This window comes from Athene noctua, chromosome 7, assembly GCF_965140245.1.
Source record: "Athene noctua chromosome 7, bAthNoc1.hap1.1, whole genome shotgun sequence".
Lineage (NCBI taxonomy): Eukaryota > Metazoa > Chordata > Aves > Strigiformes > Strigidae > Athene > Athene noctua.
Window position 1 is genome coordinate 13,599,204 of NC_134043.1, and position 22,552 is coordinate 13,621,755.

At 45.0% G+C, this 22,552-nt stretch overlaps 1 protein-coding gene and 1 non-coding gene across 2 annotated transcripts in view; one reads left to right on the plus strand and one right to left on the minus strand.

Annotated features, from left to right (window-relative positions):
* The window catches only part of CLASP1 (cytoplasmic linker associated protein 1), a 187,536-nt gene that overhangs the window by 51,647 nt on the left and 113,337 nt on the right, over positions 1-22,552 (plus strand). Inside the window, exons 3-8 of the mRNA XM_074911577.1 lie at positions 3,816-3,894; positions 4,130-4,233; positions 4,728-4,819; positions 4,907-4,982; positions 7,829-7,926; positions 9,028-9,095. Of these exons, the coding sequence (XP_074767678.1) occupies positions 3,816-3,894; positions 4,130-4,233; positions 4,728-4,819; positions 4,907-4,982; positions 7,829-7,926; positions 9,028-9,095 (517 nt within the window). The remainder of the gene's footprint in view (positions 1-3,815; positions 3,895-4,129; positions 4,234-4,727; positions 4,820-4,906; positions 4,983-7,828; positions 7,927-9,027; positions 9,096-22,552) is intronic.
* LOC141962875 (U4atac minor spliceosomal RNA) lies at positions 2,631-2,747 on the minus strand. The gene has a single exon (XR_012634006.1). It is a non-coding gene; the product is annotated as a U4atac minor spliceosomal RNA (small nuclear RNA).

Sequence of the window (22,552 nt, forward strand, 5' to 3'; positions counted from 1 at the left end):
CATTCCTGTTTGGGTCCTGAGCTGGCAGATGTGGAAGGTCCATCAGGAAGCCAGCAGAGTGAAACCAGCCCATTGTTGATTCCCTGCAAGGGGTGCGGGATAAAGGTTGGTGCAGAGGGTGGAGGGGAGGGCTCATCTCTTCTCCACTGCAGTCTGGAGCTGCTGTGTTATAGTGTAGGGTAGCCTGAGGCTGTGATTCACTCTGGTCACTTGGTGCTGGATCAGCTGGTACTGGATGGTGCAGCTTGCTTTCTTGCCCTTTGTGGGAGTGCATTTACGTGTGTCTTGTTTTAAGCTGTGTTGGATGCATTTATTTGTCTGTCGTGCTTGGTGAGCACTTACTGTTAGAGCAGATGGTGGGCTGTCTGCTCTCTGATACGTAGAGCTGCCTGCAGGCCTTCCAGTGCCACCCAGGACAGATACTTTGAGTTCTTTGAAGTAAGTTTTTGGTGACCTCTTAAAAAAACAAAACCCCAAAAATACCCCAAACCCCCACAACATTTTCTGCATTGGAAAAGGCTGTGTTGCAACCTGGGAACTAAGAGCAGCCTTCTTTACTGGGAATGATGGTGCCTTGAGACCTGGCAGTTGGAGAGAGGCAAGGAGAAGGGCTGCTGACAGACCCCAGTGCCTACAGAAAGTACCCGGAGACATTACAAAGCAGCAGCAGATGCCAGTTGAGCTGAATAGTGGATGGCACAAATTGCTTTATTGACTGTCTTGGGGACCCTCAGGAGTCAAATAAGCAAAGTGGCGGTGCTGCAGGCCTAGAGCTGTGCCGCTGTGTATTTCTGCAGTGGCTTTGGGAGACCCAAGATCACACCTTTTGGGGCCCATATAAAATAGGGGGCTAAAAGCAGTGGCTGCTGACCTGGTATTCCCTCAGCCGAGGGCTGGGGACCTCTGTGCTAGAGACACACCAGTCAGTTGTGTCCTACCTTGTTTGGAGCATGAAACAAGACTTGTGCTGATGTAAAGGCCTGGGATAGCTCTGTAGTTGTCAGCACCGCAGCGTTAACCTGGAATTTCGGGTGGAGAGCTGCCCTGCCTGTGCCTCAGTGTGGAGCGGTGCCTGCCGGGCTGGCTTCCCCGGGGAGGGGAGTGCTGCGAGATCACAGCAAGGGGGTGGCTGCTGGCAGGGCCCACGGCTGCTCTGGCCCTGCTGACAGTCCCCTGCAGAGCTCCTGCGGTTCCTCCTGGTCACCCGTGTGCGTTCATTCAGGCAGCACTTGGGTAACTGCTTCAGCGGCAAACTGGGGTGGGGGCTCTTCAGTGCAGGCAGTCCAGTGCAACAGGGGCTGGAATTCAATTCATTCTTCATTCATGTGCCAGGCCCGCCCCGGATTTTCTGTTAGCTGTGTCTCTGATGATCCATTGGGTCTCTCAATCCATACACAATTGCAGGTTCCTGCCTCTGACCTTCAGCAGTTTGAGGCAGGTGGCACATCAGGGTTGATAAATGAATCCAGCATGGAGGGGAAAACACCTGATCATCCTCAGTGGTTGTTTCCTCAGTAGCTGTCCAAGCCACCACTGTAATCTCCGTGCTGATTAGCTCTCCATTTCTATCAACACAACAGCAGAAAGTCTTGGGAGGCTTAGCTCATCCTCCCCGTCTGATCCTGGGGGTGAGCTGCAGGGTAACTGGTGATGTTTGCACTGTGCATGTGTTTCCTCAAATGTTTGAGTGATGAGTTCCCCTGGCTCCTTCTGGCTTGCAGGCAGTTTGAAGAAGAGATGGATCCCTTCCTCTCCCAGGATCAGACTTATCCCCGGGGCACACCTCTGTAATCGAAGGCAGCACACTGACTCCTCAGTGCAGGATGCTGCTGCGATGGGGCTCTGGCCAGCCGGCTGTGACCCCAGTGACTTTCCTTAAAAGCATCTCTCGGCTGATGAGGACCTAAACCCATCCTCTTGCTGGGGCCCTGCTGCCGTACCCCAGCCGGGAGGAGCCGAGCGAGCTGGCAGGCGCGCAGGCAGTGATAGGGCTTAAGGCAGCTGGCTCTGGAGCTGGCTGAGCATTTGTCAATGGTGGATTAAACCCAGTGTGCAAGATGAATGTGAAAACGAAACACGGCTTATAAAAGCATGAGGAAAATTCTCCTTTGGCATAGGGATAGATTCTAGATCTTGTCGGCAGGCTGCAAATGATGTTGAAATAAAAGAAGGGACATGGTTGAAGGATCCGTTATTGGGATGGGAGAAGACTGCAGGAGCTGTTTGGAGAAGGTGAAGTCTGTTGGGAGAAGTTAGGACGCAGGTGCTTGTATTTAGGAAGTTTCTTTTCGGGAGACTTGACACCGAGTGGGCGGTTTCCTCTGCGCGCTGTTACTGCTCCCGTGCCGCTGTGAATCCGTGCGACGAGCTGAGGGTGGCAACCGGGGCTTATGGGCCGACCGCAGCGCGGCGAGCCCCCGCAGGGGGGTGAAGACGGGCTGGGCGAGGGGGGGACGCGGCGGCGGTGCCGCCGCTCGGGAGCGGCCGCCCGCTCTCTGCGGGGAGGGCGCCGGGCCGGGCCCCGCGGGCGAGGGGGCGCAGCCGCCGCCGGCGCGTGGCAGGGCCGTGGTCACGTGCAGCCGCGGGAGCGGCGGGTGGAGGGAGCGCGCCGGGCACGCGCCGCGGTGCGAGGTTCCAAAAATTGCGCCGCGCGCGAGGCGGGCGCCGCTGTGTTGCTTGAGGCGTCAGCAGGGCCGCCCTCACCACGCGATCATCGGGCGGCCGCGCAACCCCGAGATAAGGACGGTTGGCGGGCGCCCGCCCGCGCCGCCGCTAGGGCAACGCGGACCGCCCCCCAGGCCCGGGCGAGGGGCGGCGCCGCGCCGGGCCCGCTCCCCCCGCGCCGCCCGGCTGGGGGCCGCGCTCCGCTCGGCGGGCGCCCAGAGCGGCGTTTCCCTGCCGGCTGCGGCGCCGGTTTAAGCCTTTTTGTCGGCTGTGGCGGCGCTACCCAGAGTGCTCTGCGCCGCCCTGGACGTTATTTGCATAAGGGGCCGGGCAGCAGCGGCGACCGAGCGCGCCCCCTGCCGCCCGCCGCGCCAGCAGCCGCGCCCGGGGGGCCGGGACGGCCGGCCGATGTGCCGGGAGCGGGGCAGCCCCGGTGACACCCCCCCAGCAGCATGGCTGCCCCTCCCGCTTCCAGCAGCTGCTAACCACAGGGCCGCGCTACAAACTTAGGAAGAGCTGTCTCGCACCAGAGCGATCATCACCTATAGGGTCTTGACAAGTGTTTAGTATACAAGCTACACGGTATATTTATTATATGGGTTTTTTTTTTTAAAGTTATTAAATGCATTTTCTGATGCGCTACCTGTCCTGAAGCTTCTCTGAAGCAAGGTGCCTTTCCCAGGTTTCAGTTATGTCATAAAAGTGTTGGGTTTGATTTCTGCAAGAGAATAACTAAGCAGCAGTCAGCACACACCATTTTCTAATAATAAGTGTAGTAATTAAAATTAATTAGAAACATTAGTTACAGCAAATACTGAAATCGTTATGCCCATGGTATGTGTACTTTGCACACATGTATGCATGAATTTAGCATTGAGCAGCAATCACAGTTGTTGGCTTTGTCAGGTTTTGGCAGTGAGTTTTGACTTGTAAATGTCACAGGGAGCAATAATTTTGGGGCTTTTCTGTTTATAAACCACTCGGCTTGCTTGTTGGAAGCCACGCAAGGAAGAGCTGGGTATACCTGTGCACCCCTGTTAGCTGAGCAGTGGGCGATGAGCTGAGCGATGCTGTGGGTGGGAAGGGGCCCTTCTCCTGTGGGTTGGCTGGGACAGAGGGCTGCACGCTAAAATGCTGTCCTGTGCTTGCAGGTGGTTCTCCTGGGGATTGACATCCTTTCTGCACTAGTGTCCCGCTTGCAAGATCGTTTCAAGGCCCAGATTGGCACAGGTAAGGGGTCTCTGCGAGGGGTTCTGCGTGTTGCCATTGCTCTGTTGGGCTCTGCTCTGGCTGCTGTACACAAAGCTGCCTTTCTCCCCAGGAAAGCACTGGGGAGGCAGGTGGTTTCAGGCTCTGCTGCAGGGTGGGAGGGATGATCCCTCCTTCAGGTGGGGGAGAGCAGAGGGGCTGCACCACTGTGACAGTTTTTTTCTGAGGGATTTGGATGTTTGTTTTCTTTGCTCAGTGCTGCCAAGTTTACTTGATAGGCTGGGAGACTCTAAGGACTCGGTGAGGGAGCAGGATCAGACCTTGCTGCTGAAAATCATGGAACAAGCTGCTAACCCTCAGGTATGCTCAACAGCCTTTTGCAGTGTGAGTGACTGACTGACTGCTTAAAAAGAACGTTTTTCTGTCAGAGGGTTTTCTCCCATGGCTCTGTCTGAAATGGCTTCATCTCTGTATGCCTTGTTATAAGATACTTGCTTCACTCGAGAATACTGTTTCTTGTGAGGATACACATGGGAGTATCAGTGAGTGTCAGTGGATTTTCCAAGGATGGGAGGGCTGGATGTCATAGTAGTTGTTCTGGGTCTTCAGAAGGTACTTGTTTTCTGTAAGTGAACATATGCTTTAGCTAGTGGGGAGTTACTGCGAAGTCAGCACAGAACAAAGAATTAGTCAGATCTAAAAGTGTCTTCCTGCTTCTTGTCTTGTCCTGTTCGGATGGATGTAAAGCTTATATTTAATCTCCAGAGATGTTACGGTGTATGTCTGCTGGAAGAAAAAAAATACCTCTTTTCCCCTGCCTTCTTTTTTCCTGCCTCACCTTTTGTCTTCCACAGTACGTGTGGGACAGGATGCTGGGAGGATTCAAACACAAGAATTTCCGGACAAGAGAAGGGATTTGCCTCTGCCTTATTGCAACACTCAATGCGTAAGTCAGAACCTCCTGCAAACCTACATTATGTACACAGGCCTGCTTTGTTACTCACAGTGGTGCCCTTTTATTCTTTATTCCTAGATCTGGAGCTCAGAGTTTAACACTGAGTAAGATAGTGCCACATATATGTAACTTACTCGGAGATCCAAACAGCCAGGTAAGCTTTTGCAGCGTGTCACTTCTAAAGGTTGTGCTGATTGCTTTGTCGGTGAGTGTGGGGCTCTGTGTTCTGACTGGTAAATTAGTTAATTGTGCTGGTGGTGGTGAACTCTGTACATTCTGTTCATGAAGATCTGAAGTGTGCCTAAACCAGTATATCAATTACTCCAAGACTTGAACAGAATAACAAGAATGTGCAAGTGAGGGGAACAAAATAGAAAACGTTTGTGGGAAGGGAACTGCTTTGCCTTAAAGCCAGAATGCAAGAGAGGCTGAGGGATCTCTGGGCTCAGTGCACCACCCTTCACTTTCAGAGAAGAACCAGTCTGGGCAGGGAGGGCAGACAGGACCAGTCGGACAGCCTGGCCACTTGCACTGCCAGAAGTTGTATGGGAAGATTCTGAATGAGGAGTGGAGGAAAGACAAGCTATATGGAGACCTTAAATCAGCAATGCAAACCAAATGAACATACTTGCTGAAAAAAATCTGTCACTTCTCCATGCTTTTTGTCCTGCCCTGCACAGGACCTAACCTGAAATTAGATGCAATTATGTGAGGTTAGTGAGAATAGGTGGGGTGGGGAAGCAGGGTTCAAACTAATGTCATGTAACATGTACTACCAGTTTTTGAATATCCCTGTTGCCCGCCAACACACATATGATCCAGGTCTGGAGTGGGTGTTTAGCGTGGGATGGCCAACTGGGGAATGGATTTACGTGGCTCTGGAGTTGGGCATCTTCCTATGGCTGTCAGGGCCTCCCCTTGCTGAAGATTTGGACTGAGTGTGAAGCAGCCTTCCCTTGCTGATTGTGCCAATGCAGGAGGATAAACCTGATACTCCAAGAAGTTTTGGCAGAAGTTTCATGTTCAGGATCCTTTTTAGTGCTGAACCACAGCTGAGCAAACTGTTGCTCTTTGAGAGGACACCGGGTTTAGGACTTTGACTTGTTGCACAGACACCTTGGTCCTGCATTGGCGAGTTGGTGATAGGGCTGAGACACGTTTTGCCTCTGCACTGCCTCCCCCTGTGCCTGGCACAGCTCCTTATTCCAGTCCCCAGCTGCAGTGGGAAATGAGGCTGATCTCTTGCTCCCTTATCCCGGGTCTGGTGTCTCATCCCCAGAAAGCCCATGCCCGAACTGATCGCTGTGAAAGTGGCTCCTGGTTGAACCGGTGCGTGTCCTGGGGCAGGGGCTGGTCCTGGGCTGCCGGTGCCTTCTCCCGAGCTCTGGGAGACCCGACGCTCGGTCAATGCTGCCCTCTCTTGGTGAGAGATGGTGGAGAAACACAGATCCGGCTCAAGTGCAGTGTTTTTCCCCTTTTGTTGTGGACATGGAAGCTGTTTGGTTACAGCCCTTCCCAGAATGAGTGTGTTTTAGGTTTTGTTGTTTTCAGCTAATGCGGTTTAGGAGCTTGTGTAACCCAACGAGCACCTGGTATGACAACTGTATTTAAACTATGATTATTTTCTCAAAAATAACATTGAGCATTAAAGCTTTGTTATTTCTGTGGTAGACTGAAGCAAGTATGATAGTAGGGGTTCCCTGTCAATATGGGGTTTACCCAGTCCTGCAACTATACCTCTGATTAACTTGACACCCTCGGGCAATCCTTCCAGATCCTGCAGTGAGGACCTCTGTGGCCGGCCGCACCGTGTGTGCCAGCTGGGGGGGCACAGTGGCAGCCTGGGGGGGTATGGCAGAGCTCCTCAGTGTTCCTTGGCTGCTGTGCCCCTGTGGCTGGGGTGTGGGTTGGGGCCCCGGGGCGGGCAGGCTGGATGCAGGCACTGCCACCTCTCCTCCCTGGCTGTCGGGTTAGGGCCTCTGTACTCAGAAGCTGGGGACACCAAAGAGTCCCTCCTGAGCTGTGTCCCAAAGCCCTGCCTGGTGGCGTACGGGGCTGATGGGCAGAGAGGAGAGAGAGGTAAGACCGTTGAGTAAGAGCTGGCGTGAGTGAACACAGGGGTTTGGAAACCGGCAGCGACCGGCTGAATGGGAAGGCTGTGGAGCAGGAGAACGGGGTGAGATGAGCGTGAGTCAAGTGTTAATTATTTTTGGTAGGAAGCAGGGCACGTGTGCCTGCCGTTTGACTCCCTATAGGCGATTCTAGCTTGTGTCCGCAAAATATCCTGTGTCTAGTCCTGATGTGTGTGGGTGCTTGGGTAGCTGCCAGGCCATCTTCTGAGAAGCACAAGTGCAGAGCTTCATAGGTGTTTCTGTAGGCAAAGCATAGAGTTTTCTTTCTCTGCCTGCTGTGTCTGATGGAGGAAGGAGGTTCAGTACAGAAAGGTGACACTTTAATCAGATTTGTGGCTCTTCTGTTGGGTGGAGGGAAGGATGTTCTCTGCAATTCCTTGCAAATCAGTTTGTAAAACATGCAAGATTCATGGTGACTGGGGTGACTGATTGCTCCTTCCTCCCTCCATGTTTTGTTATCAACACAGAAAGGTAAGTTTGTAAGATGGCATTAAAAGTCAGTTGGTTTTATAACATACTAGCAATATAATGTCTATTTGTATCTCCTTGCTTTTTTGATCCAGTAAATATACCTGTTTCACACAATGGGTGGAGTTTGGTAGAGGCACCCAAGCTCTGTGTGTGTGTTGCCTATGTATGAAACCTTTCATTTTATGTCTTGACTGCCTTTTCAATTAAATTAGACCTGCTGATACTGCTAATATCTGAAATGCAAGGATGGAAGCTCGTTCATGAACTCTGTGGTGATGTGTATAGTGGCAACTGTTGTTGCCAAGAAATACGCAAATCTCTCTCTCCAAGGTGGAGGGCAGGGATTGATTTATTTAAATTATTAAGATGACTGATTCCTCTCATATCTCACATTCAGGTTCGAGATGCAGCAATAAACAGCCTTGTGGAAATTTACAGACATGTTGGTGAACGTGTAAGGGCTGATCTCAGTAAAAAAGGATTACCCCAATCTCGGTAAGCTGAGAATGTCCTTATGCATTCACGATTTTTGGGCTGCTTTTTATTCCCTTCCTTCCTTTAGAAGGCTTCAGGTTGAAGCATGGTTGAACCTTTTCCTGGGATCAGGGTTTGGTGTTTTTCAGGCTACAAATGCTTACTCAGGTTTTATGTAATGTGAATCCTGTACCTTTGCCGAAGTATGACACAACATCTTTAGAAAACCAATAAAATTATTATAGATGTGTAGTTAACTGATTGAAGATTTAATGTGGTGTTTTTCCTGTACTTTCTGTGTGTGTAGAGAGGACACTTCAGAGTAGCCTGTTTATGCATCTAGAAGGCTGTCATAAAGAAAAAAAAGGCCACAGTAAATATTATCATTTCCAAGGCTTTATTAAAAATATAAATTCCACACCAAAACAAAAGCCGTTTCTCTGCCACTGCCGCTTCAGGTGCTGTAAGAACGTGTTGCTGCAACCTCCAGCGTGCAGGGTGGAGCATGGTTGGCCCTGAGGATGGAGTAGATGGCAGCACGTCAGTGCACAGAGGCGGGAGGGAAGAGGTTTCAGAAGTGGGGTGCATGCGGGGAGAAGCAGTACTGTTGCCTTTCTTTCTCCAGTGAAAACATTGCTGCTGCAGTGTGTCTTAAAGTAATAAACTCTCTGGGAAGGAATAATGAGATCTGATAAGGATCTTCTGGTCTTCTGCTCCACCAGGCCTGTGACATGAATGTGAAAGAAGTGTCGGTGCCAAAGACAAATGTTGTGTGAAATTGTCTTTTAGGGATGTTTTTTGTGGCATTTCTGCAAGTAGTTATGTTAGGCAAAGTGGTAATGAGCTGGAAATGCATCTACATGTCACATCTTCAGTGATGTAGTATTTCGAATTATCTCTCTTACACCTCCTGTAGTATCAGTTGTTTCTCAGTTTTTCTTATCAGCTGTTGCACATTGTGATTATTATTTTTATTTTAAAATAACTTCCCTCCACACTGACGATTTGACAGTACTCCCAATCACCTGAGTGAAGCAAAATTTGTCCTATAACATCTTAAGTTAGAAGAGTCCTAAAAAATTAAGTTCAGTTGTTCATTGTATATTTCTTTCTTTCAAACAGGTTGAATGTAATTTTTACAAAATTTGATGAGGTCCAAAAATCTGGAAACATGATCCAGAGTTCAGGTGGTGAGTAGAAGTACTTGTATTCTTTTTGGGGTTTTTAGCAATTTTCAATTGGTGAGGCATTCAAATGGACACAGAGCAAGTATTCTGTTAGGGAAAACGTGTATGGGCCATTGTTCAGAAATATACATGTATCTCTTGCAGCAAACAAAATTGATGTTTAGTTAATCTGCTCTGTCTTCCTAGTAGTATCAGAAGGAGAATGAAGTATAAGTTTCAAGAACAGGAGGTGTTGTAAGAGTTGTCTTGCGTATTAGATCTGGTAGCTTCAGGCTTCATTGAGAATTATTTTTTTTTCTTTTAATACCCCTTTCTCTGTCACTGGTTTGATGAATTTGAAGACTTAACTTTCTTGCACATACAATGCCTGAGACCTTACACACCCTATCTCATGTCCTTGATTCCATCATCAGGCTTTTTGTGCTTCCAGACACAGTACTCCAGTCTTCCTCACTCTGCTTAACCTGATCTGCTGATGGCTCACTGTCCTTGCTTGTGCTGCAGCTGGATGCAGTCCCTAGAGTGTGTGTGTTAGCACTTCTCCTCCGCTGAATCTCCTTCGTGGCCATTGCCACTAAAAAGTAGCCAGGGGGAATGGGAATTGGGTAGAGTGGAGGAGCGTTAAGGGGTCAGAGAGCAAGGTGTGGAAAGGATAAGATCTCCCATTGCTCTGCCAGAACCTTTTCATCTTCCCTAACAATAAAAAAGTCTGTAGTTGCATGAGTTAATTCTAAAGCAGTTCTCACTTGTGAATCTAATAATGAGAACATTAGTTATTAATATATTTTCTTTTGTGTGTGTTTGAGGAGAGAGTTCAGTTTCCCATAATGCTATAGGCTGGTTTGTTGCTTCTTCCTCATGCTTCAGGCACGGCACAAACAGAGCGTACATACTCACCATATCTAATGTGTCAGCAGCTCTGTGCAACTTTTCAGTTTATCTTTTTGAGGTTGTATAAGCCAGTGAAGGAGGCTTATCTTCACCCATGGTCACAAGTTTGTTATGGCCTAAAGACAAGCTAAGTTTGTCATTTGTCAGGTTTCTTGTGTCCCTGACACCTCCTGCAGCTTTTGAACAAAGGTGACACTTTCAGCAGTTGTCAGAGTCACCAGGGAAGATGATGATAAATATTGCACATCCAAAAGATTTGCCTTTCTCAGGAAATAGCTGTCTCAGTCTTGTTAATCCTTTGAGCCTGTGTGCTGGTTTTGTCTGGGATAGAGTTACTTTTCTTCATAGTAGCTAGTATGGGGCTGTGTTGGATTTCTGCTGAAAACAGTGTTGATAATGCTGAGATGTTTTCATTATTGCTGAGCAGCGCTTACAAAGCATCAAGGTGTTTTCTGTGTCTTACACAGCCCCATCAGCAAGTAAGCTGGGGGGGGGGGGGTACACATGAAGTTGGGAGGGGACACAGCCAGGACAGCTGACCCCAACTGACCAAAGGGATACTCCATACCTATTGTATGACATCGTGCTCAGCATATAAAGCTGGGGGAAGAAGAAGGAAGAGGGGGGACTTTCGGAGTGATGGTGTTTGTCTTCCCAAGTAACCATTACGTGTGATGGAGCCCTGCTTTCCTGGAGATGGCTGAGCACCTGCCTGACAATGGGAAGTGGTGAATGAATGTCTTGTTTTGCTTCGCTTGTGTATGCGGCTTTTGTTTTACCTATTAAATGTTTTTTTATCTCAACCCATGAGTTTTCTCACTTTTATTCTCCTGATTCTCTCTCTCTCTCATCCTGCCGGGGGGAGAGTGAGCGAGTGGCTGTGTGGGGTTTAGATTGGATGCTGGCTGGGATTAAACCACAATGGTCTGGCAGAGTGTGGGATTGATTATGAGGGTGTCTACCTGTTATCATTAATACCACTCCTTTTAGATAGTAACTCCACCAGGTGAACACAAAAGTAATGCTAGTGCTAAGGTTAACTTTGTGTCACATGGCCTGGATCAATATGGTGCTGTTGTACGTTGCCTTAGAAGCTCTTGCTAGTCCCTTTCTGTAGCTAGCATGTACTATTTCTAGCTCTGAGCAGGCTGCGTGTGTATCCCAGAGGTTTTGGGAGGCAGATTGGCAAATGTTCGTTGCAGACTGCAGTCTGTAAGCCCTTGTCGGCTTTAAAAGGCGCTGCGGAAGGAGCAGTGTCAACTCTCGTGTGTTGGGCTTTCTGCACTGAGCGGCTCCCCTTGCTGGGTGCACACCAGCTGTAGAACGGACCCAGCTGAAAAGTAACATGCTTTGCCTGTTGGGGAAGGGTGCTTTCTGTTGTTTAGGGTTAACACATGCCTCTGAAATGAAAAGGTTAACTGAAGCTATATTGCAACTTCCCATCTCGCTAGCAAAAATCTTTTTTTTTTTTTTTTTTTTTTTTTTTAATGTGGTGAATGTATGGGGATCTGTACTTCTCTGGTGGGTAGCTCAGGTGGGTAACCAAGGGCAAGCTGTTGGCTAAAGTGTCACTCATAACTGAGCCCTGGCCCAGAAGCACTGGAGTTGTGCTGATTACAAGACTTGAAAGTGGTTGTCAAACCTGACAGTGCAGAACATAGTGGTATTGGGCAGGTGGGAAAGTAACAGTGGCTTCTGAAATGGTGAAATACAGTAGAGGAACTGCTCGAAGAATGATTACTAAAACTGGTGTCTCAGCTCTGAGACTCCTGTTTGGGATAACAGTTTCCTCTACCAGCTCACTGAAGATTCAAGTAAAAGAAAGAGAGGACAAGAGCATTATCTGTATATTAGGAGTAATTTAGAGATTAGCAACCATGCTGAAAATTGTTTTTGTAAGCAGATTTTTTAACTAATGGTTCCTAAGACACATATGAAAAGAAATCTTTCTCAGTCTATTAGACTGCTTAAAGTAATATAACATTTTCTGATCCCATGGATAAATTGAATAAATCAGCTCTGGTCAGAATGTGAATTTTAAGTCTATGAAAATAATTAATACGTTTTATATTTACTTACCTTTCTGTACTTGGTTCATTAGTGCTTCTTTGTGTTTGTCTTGAATTACTTGATTATTTTTTTTGGCCAGGCTTTTTATCATTTAGTAATACAAGAATCAAATGTAGTGGGGTGGGGGAGGTTTGCATTGTAATCTGAGGTGTTTCATTAAGTCAGAAGGAGGTTTTGGCATGCTGAAGTATGCTGCTTGTTGCTAGGCTACTAGCAGCCCTTATAGCTAGAATATGAAGCTAAAATCCATGTTGGATTTCTCGATGATTCTCAGTGCATCTCTGTTTTGTTACTTGGCATATAATTAGTCAGCCTCTTGAAGGAAAAATTATAGTTTTTCCCCCTCTGGGCTTTCAGCAAGCTAATTATTTTTTGTGTAACTGCTTTTGCTAATTATGCAGATGCCTTATTCCTCTGGGACAAATACATTTTCAGCATGAAAGAACCAATAATTGCCTGCTAGTCAGCTGCTGTCTTCGTGTGGCATTGTGTGATGATCTTTAGTTGGATGTGATAGAGAGACTATTGGACATAAACAGATACACCAAGAAATTCATGCTGTGTGGGTTTCCTTGGTATTATGTCTGAAAGGACCTGAACATAACGTGTACCGTTTTTACTTGGATTTGAATTGAGTAATGATCTGACCTGGACTCAGGAAGACTTTATAATCAAGTTTCAGGACAGATGAAGGAAGAAATAAGTCATCTACTGAGAGATACAGGCTGATAGGAAATGATGACCCAAACCAAAGCTGTTAGTAACCAAAAAGTTTCATTGTGTTTTTAATGCTCTTGATCACTGCAATATCATAATATGAAATTTTGTGATGTAAACCCTCATTTTTTTTATGTAAGTCACACAGGTTTTGGGAGATGCTTCTACACTGGTGTGTGCAGGGATACTGTGGTGGTGTGCTCGTATGGTACCTGTGGGTAGGGAGGGGACTGAACTTTCTTGTCTACGCTGAATTTTGTCTTTGCTCGGAAGAATAAGATTTAGGGATAGTGGAAGTGGCAGTGGTCTTGGACTGCAAGGAAATTGAAGTAGGAGATCCTAAAGCCAGAAGTCTGGAGCTGAGATCTCTTCCCCATGGATATTTGTGCAGAGTGAGATGACTAGAGTTGCCTGTGTGAATTAGCATTCTAAGAGTAAGCAGGTTAATTAAGACAATGTTAAAACAGCAGATGTGATAATTCCAGTTACTGCAAGTTTATGAAGAAGGAGCAGTTTTACTCTTGAATAGAACTACTTCTATATTTGAGATATTAAGGTAAATATGCTATTTGCTGCATGAATTCTGATTATGAAGTTGATGGCTCGGAGGCAATTAGATGGAAACTACAACTATTCTAGATTTCTGTGTTTTGCTGGTAATAAAACTGAGTCACTGAATGCTATTTTTATATTTATTATAAGGAGGAAAAATCACCCACATTTGCCAAACATTGCCATCCATCTGTGGGTGGGATATTGTTTGTTTGTCAACACACATCCAAGCAGCAGAATTACAGACTGGAAGGAGGGGTGACTGTAATAACACAGAGTTTGAATCAACAAATGCTGCACTGTGCCTTTATGGATTTATTGCTCCTTGTGCAATTTAATTTCGATTATGGCTTGTTCTCTATGAAAGATGAAATAGAAAATGAAATGGAATTTTTTTTTCACTAACTCAGCATAATAAAAGCAAGGCAATACCCCTTCACCTGCATGGGGGCTGAGAGCAGTATTTGAGTAATATTTGAATGAGTACTATTAACTGATAGTAGTGGAAAGTATAAATGAAGAAGACGAGCTCTGCTCCCTTCCTATTACACAACTTTGTAAATAAGCATATTACTGCCTCCTGGATTTTAAACTCTCAAATTTAGAAAGGAGGGATGTGAACAAACAGGCACAGGAGGACACATGGTGCTCAGCTGAATGCTGAGCCAGCTTTTATTTTGGAGGAGCGGTGGCAATCGTCTGCTAGGTCACACAGAGAAGTCGTTTAGGAGGGTGGAGAGTTTGCTGGTGGTTAAGTTGCTGAGAGACATGTACTGTAGGGCTGCTCCCGGAGCACAGTGCTCTTCCCCAGCATCTCACCGGCACTGCAGATAATGACTACAGGGAAAGGTAGGTGCTAATGAATGTGCCACAGGGGTGGATGAGTTTATTCGTTAGTGTCTGAATATTTGCCTGTTAAATTTCTTTTTAGCAGTGTGAAGAGACTGAAGCAATCTTGCAGTAAAAGTGGAAGTTTAAAAAATAGCCTGTAAGCATCTGTAGCCTGGTGGCATCAAGCTCAGTTTAAGCTTCCACAAGACATAATAAATGATCTGCTTGACAGAGTGAAGGAAGATGATGTGTGCATATATAAGGGAACAGAACACGTTGTGAGAGGTGAAGGACAGGTATTTTCAGATAGCCTTCCTGGTCTGTGATGTTTTTGAGTGATCACTGAGGTTTTCATTCCCTAACTCTTTCCTTTTGCAGTATCAGTTGGGAAGATTATTTAAATTGGTTTTAAGTACTTCTGAATTATCATCGAATCACAGTTCCAAGAATGTGCCAAATGGAGACATCACTGGCTTCTGTGTATTTCTGTGTGTTAAATGCATTTCTGTAACAGAAAGAATATATGTGGAAATCTGAGGAGCTGGAGGGGACTAGGTGAAATGGAAAGGCAGAGGAGCTCTGTATCTATTCACCTGTGAAGAATTACTTTAAAGGATGGAAACATGTATTGCTTATATTTATGGTACATCAGAAGCCTCTGTCTTTCGTCTTTAGCTTTCAGAGGAAATTATTTCTGTTAGCCATCTTTACAAAAGCTGCATCATTCTCTTCCCCCTCTTCTCTCCATTCGGTGTACCTGTTGTCCTGTTGAAATCTTTATTACACTGCAGATGTAGTAGGCTAAATTTAGGAAATCTGAGATTTTCAGTATCTGGGTTGTATAGATCTTGGTTTTGTATTGGTCTCTGTTGTCTCAAGGTGCTGATTAATTGGCAGCTCTTTTTGTGATGGATTAGCAGGTGGAAATCACCTGGGCAAATTGAATACTGTGGAATGTGTGACAACATGCTATTTTATGTGCAGTTCTTCATTTTAGGGGCTTGGATCCTTTTGGAATGTTACAGTTTCACAATGCTCTTCCAAGGTAGTTACTACATGTACTTTCAGAGGAGGCAGGGGATGCATGTGTGTGGTGTTACTTGTGAACAGTCAGTAAATGCCCCCCAGCTCCAGGAACAAAACACCAAAACATGTCTAGGCTGGTTCTCCTTGTCATTGTGAACTATATCACCTGTCACTGGACAGTTCTCACCACCTACAGCTGAGATACTTTTTCACACTGGCTCCTCCTGCCCAGGTCAAAAGAGGAGCTGAGAATCACAGAATACTTACTGTTTTTCCAAGGTTGGAATAGTGTTGAGTAATTGATGTATGTAACTTGTTTTTAAAGAAAACAAGCACATATTTGTTGTTGTTAATGAAGCATGATGATTTCATCTTACTGGGAGCTTTTAGCTTTGAAAGATCAGCTGGTGGAATGAAGAGCCTGGGGCTATAGTCCAGCTGGTCTTATCTGTTGGGAAATGTCTGACCTCCAGGTCACCATTGCTTGACTACTGTGGTAGTAGCACATGTCAGAAGAAAAATAAGTAAGTTTGTTAGTGCTATTGTGTCTTCTGGATTGAATCCGAAGGACCTTGACCCTAGGGATTCCTTTGCAAAGAAGCAGTAGGCTAGAGTTACCCTCGTTGTATGTGTGTTATCAATTCCCTAACCCCTGATGGTTTTATATGAACACAGAAATGCTTTTTTGGCAAAGCTTTGGTGTAACCAAGCAGGACCACTCTACCACTGCATTTCATGGTATTTCCAACAGATGTGCATAAAATGTAGGCTAAAGGAGTGAGCGGCTAAGTGATGAGACGATGCTACCTCATGAGCAAAACATACACAATTCCATTAACAGTGATGGAGGTTAAATGCATGAATATCCTGCACGTGTGGAGATGAGCTTCTTCAAGCAGGGCCTGTCCCCTTCTTCCCCTTTGGTAAAAGTGCGGTGTGGATCTGAGGGACCTCAACCGTTGACTTGGAGAACACATGCAACTTGGAATAAATTGCAAGGATGAAGCTACAGTCCAGTGTACATAACAATAATTAGATGAATTGGAAAAGATCCTACACCCTTCCCATGGAAACCGCAGTAACATCTGGTAAAGCTTCAGAGGCAATAATGTCTCAGTAATGCTTAGTAGTGTTGCTGTTTTCTTTGCTGTGGTTTTTTCCTCCAATTTCTTTCATGTCTTTCAGCGTCAGGTTGGTTTAATCTGTAAAACAAAGCCTCAAATCTGCAGTGATTATTGTATTTAAAATCTCTGGACCAGTCTCCTCCTATCTTCTGTGATGCTTTGCCTAGCTGGATCTCCTTTGCAGAACTTTTGTCTGAAAGAGTTTAGGGGTCAAGCCTGGAATGGTATTAACTCTAGGGACATTTTCACATGAAAGGACTAACTTAATCTCACTTTTTTTGGTCTGTTAGCTTTGTCATTTTTGTTGTACACAGCGTCTTCCACGGGCGAATTTACCAATAGGATGGTTCATACACATGCATGCGCACACACACATATATCGGTCGTTGTGAATGTAGCAGTGATTTTAAGTCGACCTTTTAATTCTCAACAATTCTTTGAGAGACAGAAGTACAAATTACTCAAATATCCTAAAGGAAGGCTGTCACTTTTTACTCAACACCAGGTTTTCCTTAGTGTATCTCATAGTTGTATATACTGCAGATTTGTGAAGCTTATTTGGGTAGTGTTTGTTTATGTATTTCACACACTCTTGACTTCAGTGCTTGTTGATGAGGCACAGTAAAGTACTTCAGTGAGCACAAGTGAAGGTGTCACAGTCTTTCTGCTGCAATAGAAGAATTATAAAATCGTTCTTGACCTAGGAAATTTTGCGTGAGGCTCACAAATAGTTCAGTCTCCACAAAAAGCAGTGGAGATGTGGGGGTTTTTCCTCTTTTTGTTTGTTGACTATGTGCTGGGCTCTTGAGAGTAGTCTCCTGATACTTCTTATAAGTGAATGCTCTGGGCTGTTTTTATATAGAATCACTGTCCCAGTTAGAATTAAATTGCTGTCCTTAATCAGCAGCCTCAGCAATGGCCAAAGACTGCTTGAGGGAGAGGAAATTCCTTGCACCTCTTGTGGAGCACTTTGAATTCCTGTGCTGCTGCTCTCATTTATTTGATGAGATTTGTTTTCAGGTTGAGCATGTAACAAGTGAACCGAATTTAAGGGCTGTAATTAACAGCCTCTGAGGACAGCAACCACCCAAAGGTAATCAGTGAACTACAGGATAGTCTTTTAGGGGCAATAAAAGTACTTGAGACATGCATGTTTCTCCTGCTGGTGACAAGGAGCATCCCTGCCCTTGCAGAACAGTATTACATATATAGCACAACCACAGTAGCTGCAGCTTCCGTAACTATGAGATTTAATTTAAGTGTCTAGACTGAAGAGTGCCTGGTTGATTTCTAAAGAACCTAAGAGCAAATGCTTGCAGGCTTGAAGGTCTTACCATATCTAGTCACTTTTCATATTCAAATCACTGACCTTAGGCTGGATAGCATTAGACTACCAAGTCCATTTCTGAGAAAGACATACTGATATAGATGGTGTATCCAGTTTTAATATACAATGGTAGAACAATAACTGCAGTTACAGCCATGTGAATCAGGGGCATGAAGAGGACCTTTTTTCTAAACGCAGGAGTGGACAAGTGCTGATTTGTTACTCCAGTGGGAAGTACAGTTAATGCATTGTCCGTACTTGGCCCTGGTCTGGCATTACATTGCCCTCCTCCTTCATGTTTGGCTGAAGTGTTTTATTTGTAGCTTAGATGTAGTGATGTAGTGAAACAACAAAACCAAGCTATAATAAGTAAAAGCGTCCCATTTTTGTAGTATTAAGACAGCAAATACTGTATAATGACTGGGTTTCTTGCCTGCTGAAGGAATTAATTCTGCCCTGCTGGTCTGTCAAAGGAATCCTTTTGTTGCGTTGTGCAAATCAGTTTGAGTCTCTTTCTTGTTTATTCCCCTGAAGCCCAAAACTGCAGACAGCCCTGAATAATTCTGGCTTGTTTTGCACCCTACATATAGCCTGCAGGGAGCTCACTGCAGCCACATCTTCCGGACGAAAACTGCTAATGGCTGCTTCTTTGCAGTTGGTCTTCAGAGTCACAGAATCATCTAGGTTGGAAAAGACCTTGAAGATTATCCAGTCCAACCATTAAAGTCAAGCCAGGTGAATTTTAGCACAGCCAATATGCTATAGAGGAAGAGATAAATACATTCACTCTACAGTGTCATCTGAACTGCTCCTTCAGAGCTCGTCAAGGCATCACAAAAGTCCATTAGATGCTTGACATGGAAGTCTCTGGTACTAGATGCAGATGCTCATGTCCAATGAATATCAAACACATATGGACTTCATTGGAGACCAGGATGGATAGTGGTTTGACAGAGAGTTTTGGATGCTTATATGTGGAGGTAGGAAAGATAAATTTACACTGTTTTGTTTTGGTTTTTTTTTGTCTGAAACCACTCCCTTTGATGTTAGTGGTCTCTTTCTAATGATTTTAATGGGAAATGAACAGGGCCCTTTGTAAATTGCTGGTTGACAATGTTGTAATAACCCTGTATGGGTGTTACAGGCATGATTGCTCTTAGTCTGTCAGAGGTAAGGGGGAAATAGAAGTTTTATGTAATGAAACGGTGTTGGCACTGCTTCTCCCAGTGTTTTCTTTAGTTGGCATTGGCCCTTTTAGTGTTGGTGCTGCCTCCACCCCCATGTAATGAGATGGTTCCCTTCAGGTGTGGTGTGAGTAAAGATGTATACATCTTTAAGAAATGATGCATGTCTTCCACATACGTCTCCCCTGAGTAATGGGACTCCTATGTAGTGGAGCGCTGGCTCATAATGAGACCTGACATTTCTAATTAGACCTGCTTTATGAAGGATGGGTCTAACTTTGTTCTTGATCATTTATATTTCTGCCCCTGATGCCCCCAACTCTTGCTTGTGAGCGGGAGGGAGCAGAGGCAGTTCTGGAGCCAGTCCTGGAGAGGCAGGGTTGTGCACACTGCTTTCCCAGTGCAGCTCTGCCAGGGCACTTCAACTCCGATTTATGTTCCTGCTGTTTGAGCTCTGCGCTGGGCAGGAGCTGAATCTGCAGAGACTTCTAATCACACGGAGCTTCTGTGATGTGGAGAGACAATCATGCTCCTTTTCACTGGTGACTTAAATTAGATCTGATCCCAAGCTTCCACAGGCAAAATGTTTATGCACCAGCTCACTGAAACTTATTTTTTATCCCCTCCCCCTAAGAAGCTCCATATTTGTCTCCAGTGCCTTGTCTGGTGTCTTTATCTTTTTTTTTTTTTTTTTTTTAATGTGATGTTCTGGATTTTGGCTTACTACAGTGGGCTTTCTCCAAGGATTTGAGTCTGGGCTGGGTCTTGCATGTGCATACTATGCTCCTTGCTGCTCTCCTTCATGTTGTTCCCTGAAGCCCATTTATTATCACGGGTTCTAAAGCAGTCTAGTCCCTATTTTTGTCCAAACTATTTATTGTTTGTAGCAGTGTGGTATAAGCAGCTCCATGCACTCCATTGCCTGAAAGTGTGGGAGATGTGTTAGGATACTGGGGCCTCAGGGAATTTTGTGACAGAGGTGGACTATGTGTGCAAGGTACTGTGGAGTAGTTTGAGATAAACATGAAGCCTTTAGGTAGTCATTGCTAAAAACAGGATAAAAAAATTTAGTGTTTTGTTTGAAACTCTTGGTGAGGAAAGGTGATTGCTTGACAACTGTGGGGAACAATGTCTTTTGTATAAAGTGGGCAGAGTGCTCCATCAGCCTCAGTGGGACTTTCCCTTCTGGGCCTCCAGTGTGTGTGTGAGGTAATTTTCATCAGCTTCCTCCCCTCAAGGATGGATTACAGAATTGTCTAAACTAGCATGTTTTACCCTAGAAAATGCTGTTTGCTACCAGTTTGAGGTGAGAATATGGCCAAGCAATGTTTGATAGTGCTTTGTACCCTTGGCCAGTGATGACCCCAACAGTCTTTTTTGAAAGTAGATGATCTCTGCTCCCTTATGACATGGCAGTGATTTCTGTACAACAGCACACAGTACAAACACCAGTAGAAGACTGTGATGAGCAGCTCATCTTTTAATTTTTGGGCTAGAATCTTGAATTTTCTGTACCTGTAATGCATAACCACTAATTCCAGAAAATCTAATTGGAAATAAGACCTTTTCCAGAAAAAGGTTTTTCAGTTGGTTTTATGCAAGTTCACATAGTTCAGAGATTACAGGGACTGAGGGCACAGCCCTATGCTCATTTTTCTATGAGCTAATAGTTTTTTCACTTTGAGGATGATGAGTGAAACGCTTGAACACATTGACCAGAAGATCTCCATCTGTGGAAAGTTCAAAGCTTGGCTGGATGAGACCCTGAGTCACACATCTTTGTCAGCTCTGCTTTCAGAAGGGGGTTGCATCACTTGACATCCAGAGGTCCCTTCCAACCTGAATTATTCTGTGACTTTATTTCTTCTTGAGTAGGAGGCAGTAGTTATCTAAGATCTCCAGATCCATCAAATGGGTTGGTTTTTTTTACTCAGTACTCTTATAGCTGTGCGTCTTAGTAAACTAATGACAGAGATTGCCAGTGTCATTTGAGGTAGTGTGTTTGTACTGAACACTTTATCAAGAATGGTAACAGGGCTAAAGGCAGAAGAAAATGTGACCTCAGCTAGCAACAAGACCTGACATCAGCATGAAATGACTGCAAGCCACAACAGAGGCACCTCTATAAATGGCAGCGTATATAATTTAATGTACATGCTCTGCTGATTTGGGGTTATACTAGAATTGATGAGGCTGCTTTATACTAGTTTATTGGTCTGTCATCATTGTGACTGTCAAGTTGTACATGGCCATATTTAGTGAAGAATTAAGATGCAGATTACTCTTTGATTTTAATATTAAGAACTTAAAGCTTGATATTTAAATGTGGATATATTCTAATTTTCTATCTGGAGAACAGTTTGCTACAAATTATTAGGTGAGACTATATTCCATTTAATCTTCGTGCTGTTCTTCAAAATATTCTTTTTAGAGGTCTTCTGAACCTTTACTTGTAATGATAAGCTTTATTTTGCTGGCTGAGCTCGGTGTTCCAGTGTCCTATGTAGAAAAACTAAATGTTTCTTTTAACTCATGATGTTTGAATGTATTTTTTTAATCTCTGTGAGAAAGTATAGTTTTTGACCCCTTTCCCTCATAATATTTGTAAAAAGAAGCTGAGTAAACCTGGTTTAAACGTAATCTAGGTGACTAAGAACCCCCCACCCCAACAAACCCACCCATGTTCCAGGCAGAAATTATCAGTGGTTCTTTGTGACAGTGGTAGAGGGTGAGAGGGTTTCTAGGAATTAGAAGGATCCTGGTTCTAATATTTAAAAAATAAACACAAAAATACTATAAAACAAAGAGGGAATGGAAGTTCTCTGGCCCATCTCCTCTATTCTGCTTTTCAGTGAAGACTTCTAAGTCTCCAGGTTGTAAGTGGAGGGAGTGCGATAGTAGGGACCCGTGAAGCTTTGCATGGGAAAGAAGGCAAGACAAACAGTTCAAATTGACACTAATTGGAACACTGACTTCTTATGAATGCCAGTTTGTAAAGGTGGCACTGAAATTCACATTTTCCATTTAACACATTTGATCTTTACTTGCTTTCAACCTTTGGAGTGAAGCTGAAAGTGAATCTGTAGTTGTCTGTCACGTGCTATGCTTCACGTGTGCCAGTTTCTCTGTTTTCTATTTCTTCTTTAAGTGAAGGCAAGCACAGATGGTTGCTAAAGAGAACCAGATGATTTGCCAGCATGGTGGTGTGTTTGCAAGAGTGAGACTTGGACAGGCTTGAGGCTGCTTTGTTGTCATTGCTTTTAGTTCAAAATTTTCATTTAGAAGGTTGAAATTTCTCAGTTCTGACCTCTTTTTTGACTTTGTGGTGGGATTCATTTACAGGTTTTTCCATTCTAACAAGGTGCTTGTTGACCTTTCAGTCATTTAAGAAGCCGTTCTCATTAAGTGTGGAGCCTAAATGAGGATGGGACATACATGGAGAAGTTCAAATGTAGGACATGTCTTAATTCCGTAAGAGACTCATGGATTCTCCTCTCCATAGTGTCAGCAGGCAAAGGTCATCTTGTCCCTTCACAGACCCTTTCTTTCAAACAAAATAATGCCAAGAAGAGACCCTCACCAGAGGGGCAGTGTGAGCGTAGTTTCATCTTTTTAGCTCAATTAAGTTAGCTTAGCTGGACCAAAAGCCCCCTAGGTGCTGGTTAATATGAAGGCTGATGGGTCAGAGCTTGCTTTCCTGGCTGACTTGTGGTTCCTAAGCACAGATTCAGTATTTGT